This window comes from Vicia villosa, linkage group LG3 (assembly GCF_029867415.1).
Source record: "Vicia villosa cultivar HV-30 ecotype Madison, WI linkage group LG3, Vvil1.0, whole genome shotgun sequence".
Lineage (NCBI taxonomy): Eukaryota > Viridiplantae > Streptophyta > Magnoliopsida > Fabales > Fabaceae > Vicia > Vicia villosa.
In genome coordinates this window covers 61,310,366-61,337,606 of record NC_081182.1, presented here as the reverse complement: position 1 = coordinate 61,337,606, position 27,241 = coordinate 61,310,366, and the positions used below count along the sequence as shown (strand labels likewise).

Sequence of the window (27,241 nt, the reverse complement as noted above, 5' to 3'; positions counted from 1 at the left end):
CATTTTCTTCCTTTGCATATGATCATTGTGCCAAATTATATCCCCTTGATATGTAGGCCAATAATCCTCATGTGTTACTAGGGGTGTTCAAATCCAAATAAAAATCGAAAACGTATCCAAAAAACAAAAAAGCAAAATTTATTGAATGTGTTTGGATGTCATTTTGTGAAAACCGCTCGGTTCGAATCAGATTTTGGATTGATTTTTCAAAATCGATCCAAACCGAATCGAACCGCATGTATATATTTTATGCATATTTATTTTGTATTAGTATGATATGTGACGTGAACTTATTATTAGATGATAACTATTTTTCTAATAATAATTATTAATTTGATTTAATCTATTTATTTTTATTATTAAAACCATAATCGATCACTCATATTTTGTAATATTAATTTTTATTATACTATATGTTACATATATTATATCAAACCTATGATTTATTAGTATTTTTATAATATTAATAAAAATATAATTTGTAATTTGGATATCCAAAAACGGATCCAAATTAAACCTCATTATATTGGATCAGATCAGATCGATTTTTTTTAATATATCATCCAAAACTAAATCGAATCGCAAGTAAATTTATCTTTGGATCGGATGAGTTTTTGTCATACTACAAATTTGTTATACCCCTCTCTTTTTTTATCTGACTTATTAGATTTTAATTCGTCTGCATATATTGCTATTGATCGTTCATTTTTAGGCAGGAACATTCATTCATTTGCATTGCATACAATACTCTAGGTCAAAGGTTTGGAAATTGGTCCTCGTTGGTTTTATGATTAAGTATAGGCTCTCATAATACTTGTGGTACATGTCATTTGGATTCTATTGGAAGGGAGAGAAAAAAACTTTGGAAGAAGGATTGCAAAGAACTTGCATTTGGCTATGAGTTGACTTTTGGTCAACAAGTCAAGCATGGAAGGTTGACCTCTGTTGATCAAGTTGTGGACCTTATTTCATTATTCAAAGATGATATGAAAGACTACATATTTGGTGTATACTTGATATTTGCTTAGAAGTTAAAGAGCATTGAAGAATATCCAAAAAAGAAGTAGATTGAAACACAAGTTATATTGCTTGAATTACAAGTTTCATTTCAAGATTCAATTACAAGAAATAACATAAAAGGAAATGCAAAATTACAAGAAAAGTTGAAAATTACATTTTAAATTCACTTCCTCCTCATGAAACACTCAAATCTTCACCACTATCATGAATCTTCAAATCTTTAGCCTTTGAAAACTCTTTGGATCTCACAATCGTCTGGACTTCATCCAAAGTAATAGTATCTTCCTTACCATAAAGAAAGTCATCCTTCAAGTGCTAAAAAGATATGGGTAATGAGCTCAACAAGAGTAAATTCTTGTCTTCGTCTTCAATTTTCTTATCAATATTCTCAAGATCGTCAATAATATTGTGAAATTAAGCCAACTGCTCCAATATGGATTTGTTTTCTACTATTCGGAATCAGTAGAGTTGTTGTTTCAGATACAACATGTGAGTCAAAAACTTGGTTATATACAATGACTCAAGTTTTTCTCACATCGAAGTTATAGTTTTCTCCTTGACGACAACTTTCAAGAGAATGGTTAGGAATTCTCGATAAACTTAGAGAGGAAAGAGTCAAAATTACTTAGAGTTCTTGAAATTTAAAAAACCTTCGGCAGTATCTAAGGGGATCGGGAAACACTTCTAAACACTTTGGACTTGTGTGATTCATATATTGAGAGTTGAAGAGATTGGGAAACACTTGAGTAGAAATGGGATTTGGTTTGTGGCAACTCCAAAGGCTTTTTCTTTTAACTCATTTGTAATATCTTGTAACATCATAGTAAATCAGAGAGTTGCTATCTCCACAGAGTAGATCGTTTGATCGAATTGGAAAAAATGTTATTGTATTCTTATCTTTTATCTTCTTTTGTCCTCTGGTGGTTTTGTTTTCACTTTTGACAGATTATTGTGTTATTTAATGTCATTTATTTTAGTTGTCATTGTTGTTACTTCTTTGTCCTCATACATCAAACTTATTATGCTTAAACTCTAAATAATTCTTCTTAATTGCTTTGAGTTATTCTACCAATTTTTCACAACCCTAAAATTTATATTTACAACAATTTTTTTTGTCTATTAAAGATCTATCTTTATTCAGATTTTGTTTTCAATAATTAAGTACAAGCTATATTATAATTTTCTAAAATATAAAAGAAAGGAGTGAAGACCCATTTTGGTCCCTCACAAAAATTGTGGAACCCAAATTAATCCTCCGCAAAAAAAAAAGACGTCTCTCTGTTAATATTTTTTTAAATCAATTTTTTTCCTATAGTGACTCGACTGTTTGGGTTTATTTTTTAAATACTAAATTTATTTTTAAACAATTCAGATTTAAAAATATAAAAAAGTCAAAATTGTTTTTTTATTTTTAAGAATTGAACCCAAGACATTTAAGACAGATTATATGCCTTTACTACTAGGCCACTAAACATTAGTGAAAGGTAATTCTCATGATTTGTAGTTATACTAGACCTAGGACCTTTTAACTTATATTGGTGTTCTTTTATTTTTTTAGATATATTTTTCAGTGCTTTAATATTCATAACAATTACAGAAAAATAAGAACAATATTGATAACATTCGTAGTTGAGAAAAAAATTCACTAATACCAGTTAATCTAATTAATTCACTCTCCTCTTAGATTTCTTTTTATATTTACAGTAAAGTGACTACCATTTAATTTGAAAAAACTTGGGTGTACAGTTAGATGTTTTATATTTTTTGTTTTAAATTCATAATTATTTAATATTATTATAAATCTTAAAAATTATTTGCCACTTGGCATTGGTTTAGTTGTAAAGGTGTGGGGATGTGGCTTAAAGGTCATAACTTCAATTCTTTGTGAGAATCAAGTTTTTTTTTTGAAATTTTCAAATATGAATTATTTTAAAATAAAATTGAAATTAAAAATAAAATCAATTTAGTATTTTTTAAAATGAAGAATAAAAAATAAAATTCAATTAGATGGTCCAGTCATGGTTTAAAAGCAGGAAAAAAACGGTTTGAAAAAAATATTAACAAAGGGACTAATATGACTCTGTTAAACTTTGTAAGGGATTAAATCGAATTTTTTTTGCAGAGGATTAATTTGGGTTCTACAGTTTTTGTGAGGGACCAAAATGGGTCTTCACGAAACTAAAGTGAATATACAATCACAATTGTTATAATTTTGAATCTAGTTTTTGATAGTTAGAATCGGCATTAACATCTCTAAACAGACGTAGTCATAGAAAGTTAGAAAAATATTTGTGAGAATCTTCATTAACTTGGTTTGCAAGAAAGGTTGTTAATTTCCTAATTATGGTATTATTACAATGTTGATTAAAATGAATTAGTTAATCAAGATTTGTTATTTTTCTTCCTTCCCATTCGGACACACCTCTATTTTGTAGCCTCTAAATGTAAGACTTTTTCTTCAAACAAACAAAATTTGGTGTCATTCATCACTCTTTCATCGCCAACATTTTATGTAACAAATCATCAACATCATTACATCTACCTGTCACATTATTTTTCTATGACATTTACAAATTTTAATCATCTAATTAACAACTCTTGATTCATCTTTTCATTGTTTCTATCTTCAATTCCATTTCATTCATCTTCTCAATGATGATGATAAACCTTTTCATGATTTGAATCCATTATTAAAGGACCCCTTAAGAAGGGGTATGCATTATGTCTTTTCAACTTTCATTCAGGTCACAATCAGTCTCAAACACGAACCAAGCTTCGACATTATCATCACAAAGAATATCAGAAGAACCATTACCAACCAAAACAGCACAAAGCACAGTTACATGCATCTACCATGCCAGCCTTGCAGGCCAGTGGAGACATATATCGGTCTTATGGTGCAAAAACCTTATGAATCATACGTTAAACCTCAAGATCGACAGCGCGAGAGGCGATCACTTTCTATACAATTGCAAAATCGATGTTAAGCCGTGGTACTTTTGGAACAAGAAAGGTTATAAGTCATTGGACGTGGACGGATATCAAATCGACGTGTATTGGGATCTACGATCGGCTAAATTCTGTGGAAATTGCCCTGAACCGTATGGCGATTACTATGTTTCTTTAGTTTGCGACGACGAGGTTGTTTTGTTGTTGGGAGATTACAAGAAAAAGGCTTACAAGAGAATGAAAATGAAACAGACACTTATTGAGGCAACACTGTTGGTTAAAAGAGAGAATGTTTTTGCAAAGAAGAGTTTTTCGACAAAGGCAAAACTTGACGAGAAGAGAAAAGAGAGTGACATTGTGGTTGAAAGTTCAACTGTTGGCAATAAAGATCCTGAAATGTGGATAAGCATTGATGGGATTGTTTTGGTTCATGTTAAGAATTTGCAGTGGAAGTTTAGAGGGAACAAAACTGTTATGGTTAATAAACAACCTGTGCATGTGTTTTGGGATGTTCATGATTGGTTGTTTAGTGTTTCTGGGTCTGGGCCTGGGCTTTTTATCTTCAAGCCTGGGGTCACAAAAGTTGAGAGTGATAAAGAAGAAAGAGGAATGGAAAGTTGTGAGAGTGATGATGGTAGTGCTACTAGTGGTTATTATTCGACTAAAAGTCATACTCCTTTCGAGGCTTGTCTTGTTCTCTGTGCCTATAAACTTGAGTAATAAGTTATAAGGCAGAGACGAGATCAGTTTCATGTTTATAAGATAGCGACGCCACCATGATTGCCACCGTGATTTTAGATTGCGATTGTGGTAATGCTGTGAACTCTTATAATGCGGAAAATATGGGAAAATGCAGCTGATACGGTTGAATTTGAGGATGTAACGTTGTGGGCTGTAATTTAAAACCACGGTGGCAACTAGGAGAAACATTGTATAGTTTTACTTTCTTTTTTGAGATTAATGGATATGAGCAATATTGGTTTTGAAAGTGAATTGGAAGATCTAGTTGATGTTTGTTTGCATGGTGATTTTATTCAATTTTTTATGGCATTCTATGTTTCATCATATTTAACTCTTTGTTTTATTTTTCTAAGGCTTAACAAAGACTTGATATGAGCATGAGAAAACTATAGCGTGAATTGATAATTGAGTCATACTGTTTTTTGTTTCAAATGATGTGTATGCAACAATAGTAGTAAATAGTATCCAATAAAACTTGGCTCCTTTTCATCCATGTTCTCTTAACAAAATCATGATGTCTTAATTGTATTTCAATTAGATATTCATACATTTAAGATCCAAACCAAGTTTCTTATCTAAAATTATACGAAAATAGATTCCCTACTATATTACAATCACCGGAGATAAAGACAGTTATTCTGCTAAAAACAGCCAAGAAATGAACCGTTGAATCTCTATCTATTGACTAAGTTGAAATGACAATGGTGACGATATATAGGAAATTTCAATCGTCGGGACTTAGCCCCTATACTAGTTAACTCAAAAAAATGGTTTCACAATCAACAAGGCTAAAATGGTTTCACATTTTAAATGAACTTTAAGTATACAACTAGTTGAGTCATTTAGAAGTAAATGAATCTATATGCATTAGCAAGTTGAAAATTGGAGAAGTATTATCTAGAACACAAAAGGAATAGGATAAGATAAATGTATGAGATAGACTATATCATGGTGTCCAAGGGGGTGGTGGAGGTGGGTCTTTCGGCCCGAATGGTGGAATATATGTGAAAATGCTATTTATGTCAACACCGCTACCAGCAGTATTTGTTAAGGAAACTAAAGCAGCTACTAATCCTGCATTCCCAGCTAAAGTTGGTTCAGTATAGTTGTAATTCTTTGTCGAATCGTGAAACTGGTCGAAACGATCTGGCCCTCCAACCATTGCTCCTGTGATGTTGTTAGGATTTCTGTTAGGGGTGTCGCGCCACTTCCAACCACCAGTGCATGAGTAATTTTGGTGATTATTTGGAATTGATGCACCTCTGTGATGAACATGAGTTGGAAACTTCTTGCCATATCCAACTATGTAGCTCATATTCATTGGATTTTGACCCATGATGTAATCCATCTGTTTCATGCCAATATGAAAATCACATTTATTGTTAACCAGTTATTTGAACTTCGACGAACATTTACGAAATTGTGGCAAAAATATATGAATCAAAACCAGAATGACGAATATGGTACCTGAGAGGTTGCAAATGACTTGAGATCAGACCTTGGAATGTAATTAGGGCCACAATTCCATCCAGGAACACCTATGGCTTCCATATAATCAGCAAAAAGTGATGCCATAAAAGCCGCATTGACAACATATTGAAGAGATTGACCTTGTCCATGGTTCAGTTGTATCAAACCCCCTGCAAATTTTCATGTTAACACGCATCTTGCAAATTTTTTTGAAGCTTAACAATCACAATGGCGCATCTTTGAATTGACTTATTCAAGTTTATCTACTATTATAAATAGTTGTGATATTGTCCGGAAGAACTTATAGAAACAACTTATAACATGTCCAGAAATAGTTTTCATCTTATTTATATAAGCTCTCCGTAATAGTTTGTACATTTGTACTTGTATAATAAGTGCTTATGCTAAAAGTGCTGAATGAAGATGAAAACAGTCATACCTTTAGACCATTGAAAGACTTTGAATTGATGTAGATAAGAGCACATGGTAAGACTAGTAATATTATGGTACATACTCAACATATCTTCATAAGGGTAACCAGGATTAAGAAACATCCTGAACCTTGTCAGCAACAACATTGCAGCAGGTAACTTGTTATCCCAGCTCAATACACTCAAATCAGGTTTCATATGAAACGCATTGGCGTTCATCGGTAAATCAGGATTCGTTGCCAATGAAATGTAGCTAGTATTTCCAGTAGCATAAAACAGCCAAGCACCGCCCCACATATACTCATCATAGTAACCACTTGAGTTATAATAAGGTTCAATGTAAGGTTGTCCGCGACTGTAGGATGCTCTTTTACCACTGTCTCTTGCAAATGAAAACAATGTTTCAGCTCCTTTGGCGAGTTTCTTGGAGTAAGCGGATTCGTCTTGGAAAACAATAGACGCTGCTGCTAATGCCGCTGCCATCTCTCCTGCAAGATCAGGTCCTGCAAATACAGTTATCATCGGTCGCGGATAGCTCATGTCTTCTGGTTTTTGCCAACAGTAATGATCATCCGGTGTCTTAGAACCATTAAGAGATCCGCCAACCTAAACATAAAAACAAGACTCAGATACATTTCGCTTAGCTTAGCTTAGCTCACGTGACTAAATCAGTAACAGAAAGCACGCAGACAAAAGTTATTAACAATACCTGAGCTTGAACTTTATCAATTTTGGTCGCGGAACTATTGAAGGTTAGTAGCAAATAATCAGCACCCCACTTAATAAGTTCTCTTACATGATGATACTCGTTAACCGCTACATATTTGTGCTTATATTCAAGCACACTCCAACTCAACATTGTCATAGCAAATGACATAGGAAAGTGAAACTTCACATTGTCCCCCGCATCATAATAACCACCAACAAGTCCTTTTTTATCATCCAATTCTTTCCCATCTCGTAACCCCGAGTCTCCTCGCCACGGAATGCCATTGTTCTTTGGCAATCTCCCAGCTACACAAATCAATTAAAAAAAAGTTGACAATGACTCCCCTGAATTTTTTCATCGCTAATTAGACAAAAATGACTACCATGATATATACAGATACATAAAAACTTGACGCAAACGAGAAGCAAATAATTAAATATTACATACATTTCTGCGCGTTAAAGAAGAGAAGTGATTTGTGAAGAGCGAGAGTATAATTATCCGGTGGAATGTCTTTAGAATGATGCTTAGGCAAATACTTTACAACAATAATCGGAAGCCCAATCACACAAAACCCAACGAACAAAATACCGAAAATCCATTTCAGTGCCTTATGACTCAACTTCATGCAACCAATATCGACGTACTTATGCTTCTTCTTGTCACTACCAGGCCTTTCAAGAACCCAGCCTTGTAACGTCTCGTCCAATCCGCCGCGAAGATCATGATGGCCGCTATCGAGCAATGCGGCCTTATCCCATTGATCTCCGGCGCGGCTGGTCTCGTAGCCGGAGGTTATTTCACTGGTGCTTATTTCAAATGATCCTCCCCAATGATTTCTCGTGTGCATGATGAATAGTAAAATATAATACAATGTTACTGTTACATCAATTTTTTTTCATTAGATCTAAGAAAAATGTGTGAGTTTAGAGTTAAGGTTTTTAGAAGATGAGAGAAAAAGAGTGAGATTTTTGGAGTTAGATAGATCCAACGTACTCGTTCAGAAACACACATTATCGTAATTTTTGTGAATTAATTAACCATGTATTAATGTGCTTAATGACAGTCAAACGCGTTCAATTTTCATTGAGGATAAAAATTAACTTCAACAAATTAAATGGATTAGTTTAATGTTTAGAAAAAAATTATGAATATATTTTGGTTTCATAAATTTAAATAAAAATAGATTGTATACATTGCATATTGTGATAAATATGCAATAAAATCCAAAAAATAAATAAGTTTGATGACAAAAAAAGTTTAGGAAATCTCTCTTTTTGGGGAAGTGAATAAAAAAAAGAAGATACGTGAATAAAAAGTTTATGATTAATATATGAAACTTTTGTTTGATTAAAATATATTATATATATATATATATATATATATATATATATATATATATATATATATATATATATATATATTATTTTAATTTACTAAATATTACCAAAAGTAATTAAATGGTTTCTCCAGCTACAGTTGAGTTGGTATTTTACTATTCTTTTTTATTTTATTTTAAAAATAAAAATAAAAAGAATATCCAACATGCACAAGTGAAGCGACTAATCGTTGAAATAACAATCAGAATAGACAACTTAACTATTTGTTTGATTCAATGTATTAAGTATTTTTTTGGAAAAGAGATAGTATTTAAAAATACTACTAACTTATGATAGAGAAATGAACCGTCATTACCCATTTTATTTAATACCATTTTCTCAAAATTCTACTATTTTTTTTTTTGTATTTTTCTCCAAAACTATATTAAGAAAGTTTCTACGATATTCCTTTGTTGATTGATATTAGAGTTTTTTTTTTCTACATTTATATTTTTTTTAAGGGACATCTAGGGTGATTTTTTTCTCTCCATAATTTGCACCGCATTTTGTTTTTTAGAGATGTTTGTGGAGATGCATCTCTGAATTCACATTTTTTTTAAAATGAGGGATGTGTTGGACAATAATTCGCAATTGGATTCGACCCAGTGAAAACTTTGAAGAACGGTGGTGTCTTGCAAAGGAGTAGCTTGAGACAGTGAATCAATTGGTATTATCGGGTGACAACAATTCTCAATTTGGATTCGACCGAGTGAAAGCTTTGAAGAATGGTGGTTTCTTGCAAAGGAGTAGCGCGAGACGGTGAATCATATTGGTATTGTTGGGCGGCTTGATCGAGTCAAGATCAAGGGGAGAGAAAGAGTTAGAATCATCATCGAACGTAGGGTTTGTAAGGATATATTGCTACATTTCTCTTGTAAACAATATTTTGCAAAGTAACAATCATTATCTCAATTACAAATTTGAATTGGGGGCAGACGTAGCCATAGTAAAGATGATCAGCGAACTGCCTAAATAACTCCTCGTGTGCTCTCTCTATCTACCTCTTGCATTTACATTTCCATTGTCAAATTGATAAACACATTGATTGATTGATTCGTAACGATTTTCTGGTAATTGTTTTAAAGCGTTGTCTGTTTGTTGATTACCTTACAATCAATAAGATTGTAAGAGGATTTTGATATCAATAACCTCAAAGGAAAATCTAAAAAATCGATCGCACGCCAAGTGTTTGATAGTTTGATACTTTGAATTTTGTGTTAAATTTTATTGGGAATTGGTTGCTTAGTGATCACATTAAAACTGTTAATTTGAGAATTCAATTGATAAGTATAATTGTATCATTGTTACACCTTATAAATGGTTGCGCATATCTGAGGTTCCAATAAACGATTCGGTTTAGACGACTTTCGATCTAGACACAAAACTTCCATTCGCCATAGCTTAAACTTATTCAAAACCTTTAAAACTTGTATTTTTAAAGTTGGGGATCTATTCACCCCCTCTAGATAACTTCTCTTCGTCTAACATGAATCGCTTGGGATCGGTTTTGAAAATAATGGGGAACATGCGCATTTAATGTGCGTCATCATTGAGACGTTTCATCACTCATTCCTGACATGTGCGATGGCGTGGCCAGATAGGGTGTAGCACATTTTATATAGTGCTTGAGTGCACTTGAGTTTAACGTGATTTTCCAGAGTGGAATTGTAATCGTTGATCTTGTAATCTCTATTCATAGTCGGTCTTGATTTCTCAGCAACCATTATTTATAAATAGAGTGAGTTGAATATTTGGGAAATTTTTGCAACTCTTTAGCTTTTTAGAGAGATTTTCTCATTCTTTTTCCTTAAGAATATCGCCTGGAGTGGTTCAAAGCTTTGCTTAAAGCTTCTGTCATTTTCATTCCTCATACTTCATCAATCTATTTAACAGGTACCCCTCTAACTCAAACTATCACCTTCATCATTCTCTTCTTTTTAGTTAGGATGAGCAATAATACTGTCCATTTAGTGAGCGAATCTGAGGTGAAAACTTCATCTGGGTCATCCCCTAGTTCTCTTCACCATTATCTTAAACAACGATCATGTGTGACCAGAGGTTATAACCATATATGACGACTCTTAATCAAAAGGGGGGTTTAAAGTTTCTTTGGATAAAGAAACTTCTTCTTATGGGTCGTTAGACGCCCTTATAACAAATGTAGACAAAAAAATAAATCGAGCTGAGGTCATTATGCCTCCTTTAATCTTGTCGGAAGAGGAGGTACAGATCAATTTGTAGAGGAGGAAACTTGCCAAAGATTCCATTCAAGTTCGCCTGGAGATCGAAGGTCGCGAGCCTAGCGACTTTGAGGTGTTGAATCATTTTAATCTTCGACGTTGTTCGGTTGCATCGATGTATGATTGGGTAGATGTAAAAGTAGTGGGCACTTCCTCGGTTAAGATCATTATGGCTGCTTTGAGAGATGCTAACATTGCGATCGACGATCCTTCAGAGTGGTTGGTTCATCCAGTGCAAAGATAGTGGAAGATATACAATTCTTTCGATGACTGCATGATCCCGTTTCTCGATTGCTTATCTACAAGAGTAGAACCTCGGCTGCCTTTTTTCTGAATTCGAGATAGTCCTCCTAAAAGATTTAAAAGTTGCTTCTTCTTAGATTCATCTAGGGTCTTGGGCGCATATAAGGGTCTTTTAACTGTGTGTTAAGTACAAATCTCGGGAGCCATCTCGGCTTATTTTTTTATCTTTTTAGTCCAAGGCATGCACCTCCGGATAACTGATAACACTAAATCGCACTGCATAATCGACTCGATTTGCACATATTTTTCATTTTTTTAGCATTATTTTCTTGTGTTATGTTTGTTCTTGGCTTATTTGCAGGTATTGTACCTTTTTAGAGCTCCCTTTGAAGAAACCAAGCGAAAAGGCCAAGAAAATAGGATTTTTCAATCATTTTGTGCACTTGGCGTCCAGCTCACCGATCGCTATAGGAGGCGCCACGACGTGTCCCACTTCACCTAGTGGATAACTGCCACGTCCTCCATGATTGCACCATAGTGTGATTAGGTTGGATCATTTTATTTACAATCTTTCCGCCATTTTACTCCAAGCGCAATTTCCTTTTCACTGAACCAGATTTAAAGACTCCGATTTGGAGCAGGTTCCTTATTTACATGCTTTATTTTATTTAATTGCTTTGCCTTATATTGCTTTAATTACTTTATTTCCTGCCTTGCTTTTATCACCATGATCAACCACTTTTGTATGTTTATCTTTATTTCCAAGTCTGGCTAAACTTTTAAAGGTTAGAATGCAAGGATCATTGTCATGATAGTGTTCTAAATGTTGTATTAATAGAAACACTGTTGGAGATGTTTTAACTTTTAACTCAAGTTTTCTGTACTTAACTATTTTATTGACAAGATCGAAAGTCGTATACTTGTGACACGATTGGCAATTGGTCTCTGTGGAATCGATAATCTTTTGTATTACTCTGACACGATTCGTATACTTGTGAATAACACGCATCGATAACTTTTGTAACCAGGGATTCTTTAGATTTACTTGGTTCGACTCCTTTAATCTTGATGGGGAAGATTTCTTGAGACGTTTGCTCTTGGTGAAACCCATAAACCATACAACTTATTCTGTTTTCTTCTACATCCCCATTGATTTTCCTCAATACTATCGGGTTTCATATCCAAAGTACTGGTTTAAGATCCATTTTAACGGGGGTGTTGGCCCCTATAGTACCCAGTCGGGTTCTATTTCTTCATGCGAGGTAACAAAGAAAAAGGAAATGAAATCTTGGTTTTAAGGACTTGGTTATGAGGAAGTGTTCGGCCCTAGTGAGGAAGATTTTTGGTAAAAGAGGAGCCTTCATGCCATATTGATTGTAGTTAATCTTGAGTAGAAGAGGAAGATTTTTGGTGAAAGAGGAGCCTTCATGCATTTTTTTTAAAATTCATGATTGCATTTTAAAGATCGCATGGACAAAGCAAGCAAGTTGAATATGTTCTACAAACTTGCAGATGCCCAAGGTATCCGAGTTGCGGTGAATACTGATATATACTTCTATTTCTGCCTTTACTCCTACCTCGGTTGTAGAAGCTTTGGTTCATGTACGCGAGGTGGATATCGTGGACGCTACGATGAGTTTGACAATGGAGGAACCGATTTCACCTCTAGCTTCAACCAAAAGGGACTGGGATGAAGGCCAACAATCTCCATGGGACGAGGCTTCTCCAAAGCGGACTCGTATCACTGAGGGTGATGCTTCCAGGAGGAAACTCGTATCCTAAAGATACCTGATATTCTCTCTTCCTAGCTTCCATGCACACCTGAAAAGTGAGGAGGTTATTGCTATTGTCGCGGAATCATATTTATCCTTCATCCAGAATCTCCCTGAGGAGGATATGATATAAATGGTTTATGAGCTTACGCTGCGGGAGGAAGTTAGAGTTACTCACTTTTTGTAAGAGGTAGTGAGAATACATGGTTCTCCTTCTTCCTTGGCAACTCTTATGGCCGAGTTGGGAAACACCCTCAAAGATGCATAAGACCGGTGTAAAGCTTTTGACTATGCTGAGGAAAAGGCTCGTCAAGTGGAGGAGCACTGGAAAACATCCGTCCAGACAAGCGAGGCATTAAAAGTCGTCCAAGGTGAAATGGCTGGTCTGAGGTGGGTGTTTCATGATTCTCTTCGGAGGAGTGTGCAGGATGTGCTTGGAGTCTGAGATCGGGTGTTGAAGCAGGCAAAGAAGTTTTTCCCTGGTGCTGTAATTTCTGCTGAGGCATTGGATCTGTTTGATTCCGCTTTTGGGGTGAATGACGGAGATGGTCGTGATGCCTCCACTTCAAAAGCTTTAGCTTGATTTTCTTTTTGCATTGTGTTATTTATTTCTTGCAATGATTACCAGGATTTTGTCCATTAGGTGTAACAATGTTGGATATTTAATAAAGTATTTTAACTTGACATTTTAAGTATTGTTAGCTTTAGAGCTTCATGCCGACCTTTGCTTTTATCATTGTCGTTATCCATGATGTGTTATAGCTCCGTGTTTGCTCTCTTTACCTGCAAGATTTTCATTTACTTTTAGAATTTACGTTGGACCACCGATGTCCGTCGGTGATGGTTGAATATTTGTTGTGGGCGTGAGATCCTTTGTTGCCCCGCTTTATGAAAGAAGCAGCGTATTTGATTGCAATAAGATGGCAGAAATGCCTATGGAATTTTTTTTGTATTTTTGCAACTTGTTGTACCGACTGATGTTTGTTATCCTTTTTGTTTACTATATTAGATTATTGTATTCAGCGTTTGTTGTAATAGTTTTGTATTGCTTTGAATATACATATGTCACATTTAGTGAATTGTTCGTGCTTCTCGGGTAATGCCCGTGATCGACGAAGTGGATGTAATGTAATCGTATTTTGAATTGTTCTCAGCGTCATACAGGACGTCATCGGGCTCCACCACACACGCCTTAGGATTGGCTAGATCTAGGGGGTGCGCCAACTACACAAAATTGCGTTCAATAAGCCTCCGATGTGAGGTGTGCATTTGTGCCATATCATAATCGCAAAATTGCGTTAACTCTGTATCTGAAACGCAGTTGGACATTGAACGTGCTTTAAGTCGTATCAGAAACGCATAAACGCATTAAGTCGATATCGGATACACATTAGGACATGTAAGATGTTTAAGCCGTATCGGAATCGCAAAAGTGAGTTAAGTATGTAGACCAAAGGTGTTTGAGCCTTATGTCAAATCCTCTCCAAAGAAAGTCATAATCTTGAAGGAGATTTCCCAACCCGTTTAAGGTTCTTGTTCTCATAATTAAGATGACATTGAACTAAATAAGATAAATGAATAACATAAAACTAAAGAGTCTACTAGAAAAAGACAAAAGACAAATCATTTACATGCTCTGAGTATATTTTTAAAGAGACGATTCTTAAACAAATTTTAAAAAAAAAAAAACAAAAAATGAAAATATTTAACCCAATTTTAATTTTTTTTTAACAAAATTTGAGATACATATACTTAGATAAAAGGACTTTCTAAACCAAACACAACGGTACCTGGGGAGTTCTTTTTGAAACCAACAAGGGGCATTAGTAAAACCATTTTCCCGCACAAAATTTTCATCCACCATTTTCCACACTCACTGACGAGAAAAGAGAAGGAGAACAAAGATAGCTACAATGGCTTCCACGGAACCTTCCAACAACACCGAAACCGAAGAAGAAACAGTCGCTTTCCACCGGAAAAGAGCACGCCGCGTCAGCTTCGCCGACAATGAAATCACCTCCGTCCATATCTTCCGTCCCGATGATGACCACTCCACCTCCTCTTCCGAAGCCCCTCCCTCAAATCTAGGTCTCTTCCGCGAACTCGGTGGAGACAGCGACGACGAAGACCCCGAACGCAACCGAAACCCCAACGAGGACGCCGCCGAACCCGTTGATCACAGGAACTCTTTCCTGCAACCAATCGGCTCCCCTTCTCCCGGCGGCAGCAGCACTAACCTCGACGATGATGATACAGACGGTGAGCCCTAATCTCATGTAGCTAACTAACTGTTTAATTCTTAGTTTCAAATTACTCACAAATTCATTTTGCAGATGACGAATTCCGCGGTCCCGTGTCTACTGATTTCATCAAACCGGGACGGTTATCGGACTCGGGTGTCTCAGACGACATCACGATGGATTCAACAGCCTTTTCCATGCATTACCGGAGTCTCGCCCGATCGGATTCCGGGGATCTCAAGACGCCGACTAGGTTTGATGCGAGCATGACTACACCCGACGCTTCGGGTAGTTACATGGAATTGACTGATGGTAAAAAGAAAGCACCTCAGTCTCCAGTGTTGAGGAGCGGCAGTGGGGACTCAGATTACATGAGCATAGTGGGACAATCAGAAACTTATGATTATGCAAGACTCTCTCCTGGGTTGGTTGCAATTTTGTCATATGGAAGCAAGGATTTGGATGTGGGTTCAAAAGCCACACATTCACCAATTGCAAATGATACTGGGGTTTTACCCAACTTGGAATGCTCAGTTAATTCTCCTGCTCATCAAATCACTCATGATACTGCAGTTGCTTCTACTTCTGAGTCTTCAACCAAGGTTGATAGTCTTTTAAACATTCTTTCTCTTTCATGGTATTTACTCCATTCCAAAGCCGAAGATTTTGGAATTAAAGATCTTGCCTTCTTTTGGACTAGAATCAATTTGGGTTTTATTATTCTTGTTGACTGTTGTCCGTTCACCCAGTTGAATTGTTTCCTTCGAAGTTTATTTTTTTCCCATGTTAGGGTCTTTACTTTTTAGTTAGTTGCTGATAGTTATAGTAATATGTCAAGTTGTAGTTGGGTTTATGATGATACTACTGTGGCTGCTGCGGCTATCCTTATGCATGCTATTACATCTGTTGACTTGTGAAAATGCATGGTAGTAGTAATTGATAAGTGATATTTGTTTTTTCAGAATACTAAGGAGTTTGTCAATGATGCAACTCCTTTAATTTGTAAACCATTGGACTCTGCTAAGGCTAATAGAGGAACCCCACCAAAGATGGATGAAGGTGATAAGTTTGATTTGGCTGCTAAGTATGAACGGGATTTTGGCGAAGTCCCTGTAAATGAGAGTAATTCTAAAGACAGGGGACAAGGAACTGACACTAATCATAAGTCTGATCGAGTTACTGGAAGTCATCCCGTACACGAGCTTACACCATTGTCACATTCTGCAAATAAACTAGTATTTATGGGTTCTCCTGGTTCATTCAGATGTACTGGAGATATAACTCCCCCCTTTGAGGAATCTGGTTTGCCTGTGCCTGAGGTACATGCCGCAAGTGTAACTTTGTCGTCCATACGTAAAAGCATTTCAAAGTTGAAAACTCCTATGACTACTCCCAACACATCTACTCTCAAAGACGGAATTGACAAATTGAAAGACAGGTTTTCAAATTACTCTCCAGGGACTTCTTTCTTTAGTGAAAGAGATTTTGAAAACAAGCAGGTTGGAACTCTTACTGCTCCTTTGGAAGAACAGCCATTTAGTTTAACTTTGGAGAATAACATGCATCAACGTTTGATCACTACCGATGATGATTTTGTTGATTCTTTGATAAATATTAGCGAGTTGAGCCAAGATACAGAAACTGTGGCCACCAAAATGGATGAAGAAACTGTGGTCACCAAAACGGATTATGAAACTGTGGCCACCAAAAAGGATGAAGAAAAAAATTGTTTGGTTTCAACAAATGTTTCTGACAATAATAAAAATCTCAAGCCTGTTGATACTGGTGCTTCTCTCTTGCTTAAGACTCACATAACAAGAGTGGCAGATTTTGACATGGCTGACAGCACAGCTGAAAAAAGAAAAAATGAAATTCTAACTGCTACGCATGCCAAACCTTTTTCTTCCCCTGTAAAATCATTTGACCATGCCTTATCGCCATTTGTAGAATGTCAAAGTAATCACCATGGTGAGTTGAAGCAAATGGAAATGCAGAATGAATATGTTAATAGTGGTTTGGGACAAACCATTGAATATGACAGACGGGCTGTAGCCAAAAAATTAGATTTGTCTGGTGTTGGAAACAACGAACAACCTAGCTCATCTTTTGAGGATGCACAGGTTAGCAAATTTATTAAAGTAAAATTAAAGAAAGTGACTAGTTTTTGTTTAGTATTCATGCAAGTTAAAAAGAAAATGTATCTGAAACCTTTGCACATCCGTATTACTTTGAGGAGCATTTAGAATCATTTGTTAAAATGATAGAAAAGGAATGTTCAAGTTTGATTCCAAATATGGATATTTAGTTCTTCTCCTTTATTGGTTTGTTCTCTATGCACGGTTTTCAGAGTCAATTAAAACAAACATAGATGATTAATTGATACATTTTTATTTAGATATTTAATCTATCTCCTTAAGTACAACACCCCCACTTTTTATGGTTGTGATATTTCAACAGAGTCAAATTTTTCTAATCATTAAAATTGTAAATCCTACTTCAGTTTTTCCTATTTTGTCTAAACAAGTAAAAATTGTCATGGTTATGTTTGTTTACAAAATTAACATTTCAACAGTTGCAAAAACGTATTATTAAAGGTGTGTCTTCAGAGTTCAAAACATTACCTCCAGTGGAAGACTAATTCTTATTTTATGATGTTGAACATGCTAGTTCCATGCTTCTGAATTGTTATTGATTTAACCTGATTTGATGCTTGGATGATTTAGGGGGCATTAAAGGGAAAACCGGGCAGGAGTCCTAAAAGATTTCTAAATCTAAGCAGCCCTATTAAAGCAGCAACAACTGTGTTGCCCTCCCCGCAAGAGACTCCCAGTGATACCCATGACCTGTCTCACAGGATTGATTCTGATGGGCATGGTGTTGATCTTGATAACAACCACCATCCGACACTCCAAGCACCTCAGAGTCTTCTTACCAAAACTGGTATCGAGGTTTCTTCTGGGGGAAAAAGGGAAGCTTCTGAGATATTAAGTAATGGAGACAATAGACAAAAAGGAAAGGCTTCTTCCGTAAGTATAATTATATTTCGGCAAAGTCAAGTTTTTCTAATCATTAAAATTTGCAAACCTTCATTTTTCTCTATTTTGTCTAGACAAGTAAATATTGTCATGGTAATGTTTGTTTACAAAATTAAAATTTGATTGTTGCAAAAACGTATTATGTTGGGTAAAGGTGTGTTTCCACAGAGGTCAAAACATCACATCCAGTGGAAGACTAATTTTTCTTTTATGATGTTGAGCATGTCAGTTCTATGCTATCCGAGAAGCAACAGCTGTGTTGCCCTCCCTGCAAAAGCCTCCCAGTGATATCCGAGATCTGTCTCAGAGGTATAATTCTGATGGACATGGTGTTGGTTTTAATAACAACCACCATCCGGCATTCCAAGTTTCCCAGAGTCCTCTTATGAATACTGGTATTGAGGTTTCTTCTGGGAAAAAGAGGAAGGGTGTCATATTAAGTGATGGAGACAATATAGATAAGATAGGGAGGATTGACAGAACTCCAGAGGTTCATATGCGTTGCAATGGAGATCTACCATTTGTTTTGGAGCAAACAAGTATTATGAGAAGTGAAAGAGAAAAGTTTGGAGATCAGAAGTGGAATGATTGGTACCAAGTATGGTTTACTGCTTTCTATTAATAATTAGTTAGAACTTAATTGTTTTATTGGGTCTCTTAATTCATTGCTTTTCAATTATCTTGTAGATTCTACAAAGATTCTCAACCAGCACAAAACAGTTGCTTTCTCCGTTGTTTGATAAGCTAAATTTGAGATCGGTATGCTCTAATATATGGTAGTAAAAGTATAAAATAATAGCATTCAAAGAAAATTGTGGAATTTGTTGCTTACTTTTTATCATAGCTATTTATACAGTTTTGGCTCTCAATTATTAGATTGGCATGCTGGAGGATATTTTGGTTAATCTCCAGAAAGTTAAGAAATGGGATATTCTTTCTTCTGAAATTCATTCTCAGGTGTGTAGATTAGATAATCAAATTTAGTGCACTCCGCTAGTTATATTATATCGCGAAGAAGCTTATATTTTGTAATGATTAGTACATATTACTTCCTCTAAAGACAATATCTAAAAGACTGTTTCCTTTGAGACAACATTGTCTGTTTCCTATACTGACATCTGAAAATGAAAACAGTGCTTTAGTTTTGTAATTAAAAGTGAAAGCAAGAAATGAAAACAAATATTTTTCTCAAAATCAAACTTGACTCTGTTTAGAATTTCATGTTTCTTATTGACATGATTCTTCTTTTTCTTTCCAAAGAAATTTGCGGACCCTCAAAATACCCGGCACAAAAGGTATGTATATGCTCTTTGACCAAGTCACTATGTGTATTATGTTGTTTCATACACAAATTTATGATTTGATTTTTCATTAATGCTTGATAATGTTGAGTATTTCTTTTGTAGAGTTGTGGAAGTGAAAATGTTGCTTTTTAATGTTGCCTATGAGAGGGCCAAGCTACAATTAATGAATGTTAAGCGTGACAGATTACTGGTATCCTCTCTTGTACATTAGTATTAGTATTTAGCAGCACTTACTAGTTACTATTGGTGATACACACTGTCGTTATTCACAGAAAAAGGCACAACAGCTGAGTTCTGGGCTTCAAGAGACTCAGATGATAAAAAATTCAATGCTATGTTCTGCTAAGAGTGGACCTGTTGACATTCAAGCTGATGATAGTCATATCAGTACAAGACTTTTTAATTCCCAAGGAACATGTCAGGTATGATTGTGTTTTTTCAAAAATGACCTTGTGATAATACTAATAGCCTTAAAATTGTCATGATACACTTTCCATGTCAAAATCATAACTGATCTTCTAAACCTTGTATTGTTATCGGAAATACTTTGAAGAGAGAATTACACTGAGTTTAGGTTACTGCTTTTTCTTGATCTGATTTCACAACAGGAGGGGGTTAGCGATCTCTGCCTATTTTTATTTTTGGACAAAAGACGAGACATTATATTTAAAGCAATTTTAACTTAAGGGTACTTGAAAAATGAAAAAGCCACATTCTCTCTCCTCGCACTTCAATTCCCTTGCCATCCAACATGACAATCTATAATGAAATATACTTGCATACAGAACTCTCCAACCACAACGTGTCTGAATTTTTGTTGTTAATGGAATCTTGGAGCTCAGATCTGCAAAAGGGTTACCATATCAAACTCTCATTAATACAATATTGATAAGTTGTTACCTCGATTGGTGATCAGTTGCCGAATAGCGTAAACAGCGGTGCTATTGCGCTATTATATCGAACATTTTGATGAATCTGCCACAAAAACCACACTGCTATGCATATTCAGCTATAAGGGCTGTAGCAGCCGCTATAACAGCATTTGCACTCACAATAGTAAAACTTAAGAGTCAAAGTATGTGTGCTGCACATTAATCATGTGCATAATAATACTCAACTCTCAACATTCCTCTAAGTTGGTGCGAAGATGTTAATCATGCTCAACTTGTTACAAAATTACCTCACCTTAGTAGTTATTCCTATCGAGTGCCTTAGTGAATATACCAACTAATTGTTCTAATTTTGTAATTATTACTCCCTCCGTCCCTAATCTTTGACCCTTTAAGTTTTGGACACACATTAAGAAAAAATAATGTTAGATAAGTTTACGCCATTTTACCCTTAATTCATGAAGTAAAACTAAAATTCGTTTAATGCATGTTTTTGGTTTTTGTAACAGTACAAAAGGAAAAATATCATTAGCTGTATCTTGGTTTCCTAAAAGAACCAAAACTTTGGGACAAAAATAAAAACCTAAAAGGGCGAAAGATTAGGGACAGAGGGAATAATTGTTTCAGTGAATCAGCAATTTAGTCCCTATAGTTGTAGGGTGCTGTCAACTAATGCCTTGAAATTCAGTCTCAAAATGATCCCTGATTTTAAGACTCACAGTCATATTAGTTCCTCGTAGATAATTTTAGGGGCTAAATTGTCTGATTCAAAATGACTGACATGAAGGAATATTCTCTATTTCATAAATTAACTTTCAAAATGATCCTTAAAACTTGATTTCACTAATAATTTAAAATGATCCTTCAAGCCAATGTATGTCGTCCAATGGATTTTAATTGGCAATATTTTATTGGTCAATGTCAGGTTTCTTACCAAAAGGGAATGGAAATGAGGCAGGAGCTTGAAAGTTTGGATCAGAAAGCAAAATCTTTAAGTGAATTCTTTTACAGTCACTGCAAGATGGAAGGGAATCAAAGCAGTACCGACATCCTCAAATCTGTTCCTGATTATTTGGAAAAGAGAATGTCTTATAAGTTGGTTTTCCAGAAATTGAAGGTTGTTCGACTTTATATATGGTTCTTATCTATGTACAAGATAAGGTTTCATTTTCTGACAGACAACTTTGTTTCTACTATTTGTTACCCAGTTGTGGGATATTGAAGATTTTGAGCGTAAGGATGATCATCACCTAATTACTCTCAACTATCGTGGATATATCATCCAAAGGTTAACTTTGATTTGTTTCTTGTTTTAAGGATTGGAGCTAAGTGTATCTTTTGTAACATTACTGAATATGCAAGTGCCTATTTACTTTGATGGAATGTAGGTTCACAGTAAATGCTGGTCTATCAAGCATTATAGTATCAAATAGCTTGAATGATGTGAATATTGGAAAGGTAATTTGACTGGTAATTTTCTGTTTTGTTTTTATATTTCAATACTCACCTTACGGTTTTCTAATATGATACATTCATTTTTCAGACCTATCCGAATATGGATGCTTTCTCTGCATTTCTGTTTGCTTTAAATCCACTTACCACTAGCAAATGCTCAGGTCGAATCAGTATGGCCCAAGAAACACAAGTAAGTAACTGTTTCTTGTGCTTATTTTGTTGTAGCAAGTTTGTTTAATTTCTTATTTCACATTTCCTTTATTTTTAGAGGAGATTACCATATTCATTAGATTATTAGTTACAGTGAGGGGGCTCCTGACCTATTTTCAAAATCTACATGATATCGACTAAAAAATTTAAACTAATGGTACAAAATGGTGTGATTTATGAGAGTTAAGAAAATCTAGTTTCAGGGAAGCATATAAGGAGGACTATTCAGATTTGTTAAATACATTAGGGATTAGAAGGATTGAGGAAATCATTCATGAAATTTTATAGTTTCATGTAAAACGAGAAACCATTTGTGAAGTATTGTGAAGGGGAAACCCTCCTATTCTCCATTTCTGCTTCAGTTTTCAATAATACACTTCTGTTGCCAATATTAATGAGGAAAATACTTGTGTAATAATTAATGAAAGATGACAATAGTCCTGAAAAATCATCGATATTTTTAAATGATATTATGATATATTTCTTATATATTCTTATAGGGTTTACTCATGTATGTATGATGAACACAGGCATCTAATACTATAGTATAGAAATGTAGCATGGTTCTATATCTTCCCATCCAAAGGATATTTTGTATCTACCTGCCCACCTAAATTTCCATGACACTATCTTAAGTAACCTTTTCTATTATCCTTTTGCTTTCTATTTCTTGGGCTCAAAGTTATTTTACAACCTCCTAGTGTGCTGTACCTGACGGGCTAATTTATGTAGATTACCGGTTCACTTCTAAGTAACTTGCTAGATGTGTTTGAGGAGGTTCAGTTGGCTCGGATAGAGATTGTAAATTTGGTCCAGGCTAAATTCAATTCTCAGTCAGGTTAGCAAATTTCATCTCTACTCTTAAATATTATACTATGTGCTAATGTTATAAACATCAGACGGGGACTGTAAATGAACCATTGACCTGTTCTCACTGGTTTTGTGATCAGTCAGTCTTTTGAGATTGAACAGACAGGGTACTTGACTAGTTCATCGGCTATCCCATCAAACTAGCCTTTTCTCATCAAAATGGCCGATCCAGCCCAATTTAATTTTTCAAAATTATAATATGAACCTTTTATCTGCAGAAAATCCTTCCGTAATTAATTGCCATTTTCTGACTTTAGATCAAACAGGTAGTTCATACTGTCTATTTCATTATGGTTTTGCAGTTCATCAACTTGATTTGCAGCTATCTTTCATTGACTTCCTTGGTGGTAAGAAGGTGCAAGTGATTCTCGACATGACATGCTTAAAATGGTAAACCTACAAATTTTTTAACGTTAACCTTTATTTATTTATTTTTCCGCTGCATGGTTAATTCTTTGTTACTAAGTATGTCTTTGCTTTGCTGAAAAATTATCTTTTTACAAATAATTTATTTATTCTATGTTTGATTTGGAAATAATCATGGAACAAGATAATACACAAGCCATAAATCTTGAATTTTGTTACTAATGAAATAGGAGACAACTTTTTTGTCTTATGCTCATCATCTAAAAGTAAAAATCATCCCACTCTTCCTCTTCATAAGTCCTCTTCTCTTCCCCCAACCTCTTAAATGTGGTGCTATCCCTGCATGAGGTCTATTTTTCTTGGTATTTGTAACTTGTAATTAAAGGCACTGATTTAACAAATGGTTTGAGCAGCGGAGCCTATCCTGCAGAGGTTCTTCCATCTCAAATATATGATTCTGCAGCTAGTCGGGAGGAAAAGGCTCTTCCTTCGTTGCTTGTCAATGAAATAAGAACTGCAGCTGAGAGCGTGGATCCGGGGTATTCAAGAATCATTAGGCTTTGTAGGCGTATTTCCCAGGTAGTTCGGGGTTCCACCTGAGGCATATGATCCTGTGTAATTAATTGCCTTCAGATGTTGTCAATTTTTGGTGGATTGTTCATTAGAGCTTTATCTTGTATATTTTCACATCTTGTGACGAGTAGTTGTCATGCAGCATCAAAACCATTCACCAATTTTCCAATGATTAGTGCTGCCATAAAAGAATTCAGTTTTTTTGAGATATGAAATTCTTTGTGGCATTTTGTAAGCTTTTCAACCTATAATTATCTTGTTGTATTATTCAACTCTAATATTTGGTTATCAGAAGATGATTCAAAATGTTAGATGCATGATCAGAAGATGAATATCTGTGTATATTTCTTGTGGGCATAATTGAGTTTAGAAGGTTGATTTAAAAGATTGGTGTGATATTTAAAAGACATACTTTGTAAAGTATTTTTATTGAGTACTTTTATTTTACAAAGATTTAAATACATATTTAGAAGATGATTAAAATATTGTTTTACATTTAAGCTACTAGATGTTACGCTCAAGTTCAATTTTGAGTTTTCTAAAAGTGATGCTATCTCCAACAGTGCCTCCTAAAGATCATTTTTTAAGTGTTCCACCATCATGTTAAATGTTTTAAACTTTTGAATAGTAGAATAATTCAGAAACTGAGTGTAAATATAGTTTATAAACAAATTCAACTATGGTTTAGACTTAATGACACTTTTGAGCTCAAACCCAATCAATTACGAACTCTTAGATATTTTGTTATTTAGTGTAATATAAATAAGAATCAATTGAGTCATAACTGGTCAAAAAAGCTGTTATAGCATCACGGCCATCCTTATCCGTGTCAACATCAGACAAATAGACAGGCTAGTTGTCTGAACATAGTACACCACCCCAAGAATCACAAAGAGATGCTGTTCAAATTCATAGCAAATTATTCATCATAAATAAGGAAAAATTTCTTTTTCTTATTATAATGCAACTAAATTCCACTGTGGCACCATGGTACTAACCTTTATTTGTTCAATATATTACATAGAAAAAGCAAACATTATAACATAATAAACATCATAAAAATTGTACCTGAAAAAAACATAAATTTTTTAATGCAGATCAGAAGCTGAAAGCATATACTATTCAATTCCCTTTTAATTTCTTCTCTTCTCTTTTGTTATATAAGGTTTGGACCTTCTATACAGATTATGTTCTTGTTAGATTTACCAGTAAATTTTGCAGAGTTGCAGAAATCTGCTCAAACTCACCATTGTTCCAAACAAACATTATGTAGCAAAATATCTTAAAATCTTCTAATACCTAAAGTTTTATAGCCTAACTCATCACATGCTTCATTATAATCATAAAGTGTTCCAAAACAGAAAAGGCTTCTAAAATATCTTATAGTTCCCAACAAGGAGGACATTATGGACAAAACACAAATAACCAAAAAGTATATACTGGTCTTTATATGGCAACATCAGATACAGAGAAAGAAAAAAAAAACAGAGTAAACAAAACAAAACCCTCCACTAACTCTACATCATAAAAGGCAAAGCACTAAGAAGGCTAAAAAGAAAGTCACATACATAGTAACATCAAAATTGTCACAAATATATACACTGTACATGAAGAAGCTTGTGCATACTTTAATCATTGCTCATGAAAAGCAAGATGCAGCATCATCTTCAGGAATCAAAGGAGTCCTACAAAGTGGACATGTAATGTTCCAATAGTCCAACCACTTCTCCAAACAAACTTTATGGAAAAGATGTCCACAAGATAAACAGTAGTTTATCTCAGATTCTGGTTCAAATTGAGTGAGACACACTGAACAATCATGTTCAGGCTCTTTGCAGCTACTGCACACACTCTCAAACCTAAGTGTTGGTGTCATGCTTCTGAACTCTTCAATGAAATCATCTGAAGGACTGAGATGGAACTCAAATGAATCATCTGAAGTTGAGGATGATGATGGTGGTGAAGCAATGATACCAATTATATGGAGGATAGTTTTAATAATCCCTTTGAATATGGATATTGACATGGCAGTGTTTACTAGTATTATGCACAACACTCCTTCAGATGGTGCTGGAAGACTTGATAGGCCCATTTTGACTTAAAAAAAATCACTTAAATAGTGATACACTTTATGATGCACCAAATAAGGAAATAGTGTATCTTTGGAGCAAAGTTGATCAATGGAAACTCTTTTGGTCTTGTTGATAACTTACCTGCAAAAACATCAAAAGGGTATACTTGAATATCACAACTGCAATAAAATTGAAAGAAAACAAATAAGGTGTTGTGATGTCTAATCAACCAAATTGATTGAATTGCCTGAAATAATAGAGTAGGCTAAAAGTCTAACTAACTAAATAATTACATGAAAAATATCTGAATTGTACATGGAAATAGCCATAGGAATAAAATCACATTGAAAATGGAAGGGGAAATTTAAATTGATATGCAGAATGAAAACTTGTCACTCCAAAAGCATGAACTAGAAAACCAATCCCCACAATCTATAAGAATTAGGTTAAAAAACATAATAACAAAGGGAATTTATGGAAACAAATCAAAACCATACAGTGAAAAGCAACAATCTTTGAAAACCCAATTAGCTTATAATTTGACGAGTTTACAGATTACAAATTAAGCAAGCATTGAGGGTGGCTTCTTCATCAGCAAAACCTATAAAAAACAAAACTTTAAGTAGCAAAGTAGGGTTCAAAATTCTAATGATCAAAGTAAAAGTTAAATGAATCATAGAAAGAAACTAACTTAGGATCTACCATTTCATGGAAGCTATGAGAAAGGAAAAAAAAATTGGAAAGACCCAGAATAGTTAAGAAGAAAAAAATGGAAACTTTGAGACTTACAAAGAAAGGATTTGGGGATTTGTGATGTGGGTCATGGATTGAACTGGAAGAATTGGTTGATAGGTTGAGCTTGTGATATTGGAGTTGTTTGATTATTTCTTTGAACCTTTTCTCTTTTGCTTTATAGAGGAATGCGATGCCCCACTTAACACTAGTAGCTTGGGGTTGATTCTTTATTGTTAACCATGGTTACAACTTCCTTGATTTCCGGACAAAAGGTCATTAACCATAGTTACTTCTTTTTCTTGTTGTTTTTCTACATCATCTACTACTATCCTTTTCTTTGCTTTGCTTTTTTTTTTTTATTTTTATTTTTATTTCTTTTCTATTATTTTATATTACCAAAATACTCATTGATAAGTATTGTATTGTAACATGACAATACTGAATTTGAAAACATATGTGTGTGTTTTTGCTTGTTAATTAGAAGAACTAGGTGTCCCACACTATTTAAATGTGATATCTAACTTGCTTATTTGATTA

General features: G+C 34.7%; 4 protein-coding genes across 5 annotated transcripts; 2 read left to right on the top strand and 2 right to left on the bottom strand.

Annotated features, from left to right (window-relative positions):
• Nucleotides 1-3,663: 3,663 nt before the first annotated feature.
• Nucleotides 3,664-4,962, top strand: LOC131655911 (uncharacterized). The gene has a single exon (XM_058925705.1). The coding sequence runs from the start codon at nucleotides 3,742-3,744 to the stop codon at nucleotides 4,687-4,689; it is 948 nt and encodes a 315-aa protein (XP_058781688.1). The 5' UTR covers nucleotides 3,664-3,741; the 3' UTR covers nucleotides 4,690-4,962.
• A 597-nt stretch (nucleotides 4,963-5,559) lies between these two features.
• Nucleotides 5,560-8,387, bottom strand: LOC131655910 (endoglucanase 12). Its single transcript, XM_058925704.1, has 5 exons — nucleotides 7,768-8,387; nucleotides 7,321-7,625; nucleotides 6,620-7,217; nucleotides 6,178-6,350; nucleotides 5,560-6,058 (listed from the first exon to the last, which is right to left on the bottom strand). Exons 1-5 carry the CDS (start codon nucleotides 8,168-8,170, stop codon nucleotides 5,657-5,659), a joined length of 1,881 nt encoding a protein of 626 aa, XP_058781687.1. The 5' UTR covers nucleotides 8,171-8,387; the 3' UTR covers nucleotides 5,560-5,656.
• Nucleotides 8,388-14,750: 6,363 nt separating this feature from the next.
• On the top strand, nucleotides 14,751-24,208 carry LOC131661633 (uncharacterized). The gene is made up of 17 exons (XM_058931237.1): nucleotides 14,751-15,213; nucleotides 15,288-15,796; nucleotides 16,157-17,314; nucleotides 17,918-18,220; nucleotides 18,459-18,827; nucleotides 18,917-18,988; nucleotides 19,106-19,186; nucleotides 19,490-19,524; nucleotides 19,636-19,723; nucleotides 19,806-19,955; nucleotides 21,349-21,540; nucleotides 21,632-21,711; nucleotides 21,812-21,881; nucleotides 21,967-22,068; nucleotides 22,821-22,926; nucleotides 23,261-23,348; nucleotides 23,738-24,208. Exons 1-17 carry the CDS (start codon nucleotides 14,868-14,870, stop codon nucleotides 23,922-23,924), a joined length of 3,936 nt encoding a protein of 1,311 aa, XP_058787220.1. The 5' UTR covers nucleotides 14,751-14,867; the 3' UTR covers nucleotides 23,925-24,208.
• Nucleotides 24,209-25,319: 1,111 nt separating this feature from the next.
• LOC131661634 (probable E3 ubiquitin-protein ligase XERICO) lies at nucleotides 25,320-26,911 on the bottom strand. Of its 2 annotated transcripts, XM_058931239.1 has the most exons (3): nucleotides 26,759-26,904; nucleotides 26,467-26,570; nucleotides 25,320-26,110 (listed from the first exon to the last, which is right to left on the bottom strand). In XM_058931239.1, exon 3 carries the CDS (start codon nucleotides 25,987-25,989, stop codon nucleotides 25,537-25,539), a length of 453 nt encoding a protein of 150 aa, XP_058787222.1. In that variant the 5' UTR covers nucleotides 25,990-26,110; nucleotides 26,467-26,570; nucleotides 26,759-26,904; the 3' UTR covers nucleotides 25,320-25,536. The 2 variants fall into 2 exon arrangements, with proteins under 2 accessions (XP_058787222.1, XP_058787221.1); XM_058931238.1 differs by lacking the exon at nucleotides 26,467-26,570 and having other exon boundaries at nucleotides 26,759-26,911.
• Between the last annotated feature and the right edge of the window lie 330 nt (nucleotides 26,912-27,241).

What these genes read in the sequence shown, in the direction of transcription:
- LOC131655911 (XM_058925705.1), top strand. Translation starts at nt 3,742, where the DNA reads ATGTCTTTTCAACTTTCATTCAGGTCACAATCAGTCTCAAACACGAAC.
- LOC131655910 (XM_058925704.1), bottom strand. Translation starts at nt 8,170, where the DNA reads ATGCACACGAGAAATCATTGGGGAGGATCATTTGAAATAAGCACCAGT. An exon ending in TTGATAAAGTTCAAGCTCAG is followed by an intron (nt 7,218 to 7,320) that starts GTATTGTTAATA and finishes TTTTATGTTTAG; the next exon opens with GTTGGCGGATCTCTTAATGG. An exon ending in AGTCTTTCAATGGTCTAAAG is followed by an intron (nt 6,351 to 6,619) that starts GTATGACTGTTT and finishes GAAAATTTGCAG; the next exon opens with GGGGTTTGATACAACTGAAC.
- LOC131661633 (XM_058931237.1), top strand. Translation starts at nt 14,868, where the DNA reads ATGGCTTCCACGGAACCTTCCAACAACACCGAAACCGAAGAAGAAACA. An exon ending in CATCTTTTGAGGATGCACAG is followed by an intron (nt 17,315 to 17,917) that starts GTTAGCAAATTT and finishes TGGATGATTTAG; the next exon opens with GGGGCATTAAAGGGAAAACC. An exon ending in ATGATGTGAATATTGGAAAG is followed by an intron (nt 21,882 to 21,966) that starts GTAATTTGACTG and finishes TTCATTTTTCAG; the next exon opens with ACCTATCCGAATATGGATGC.
- LOC131661634 (XM_058931238.1), bottom strand. Translation starts at nt 25,989, where the DNA reads ATGGGCCTATCAAGTCTTCCAGCACCATCTGAAGGAGTGTTGTGCATA.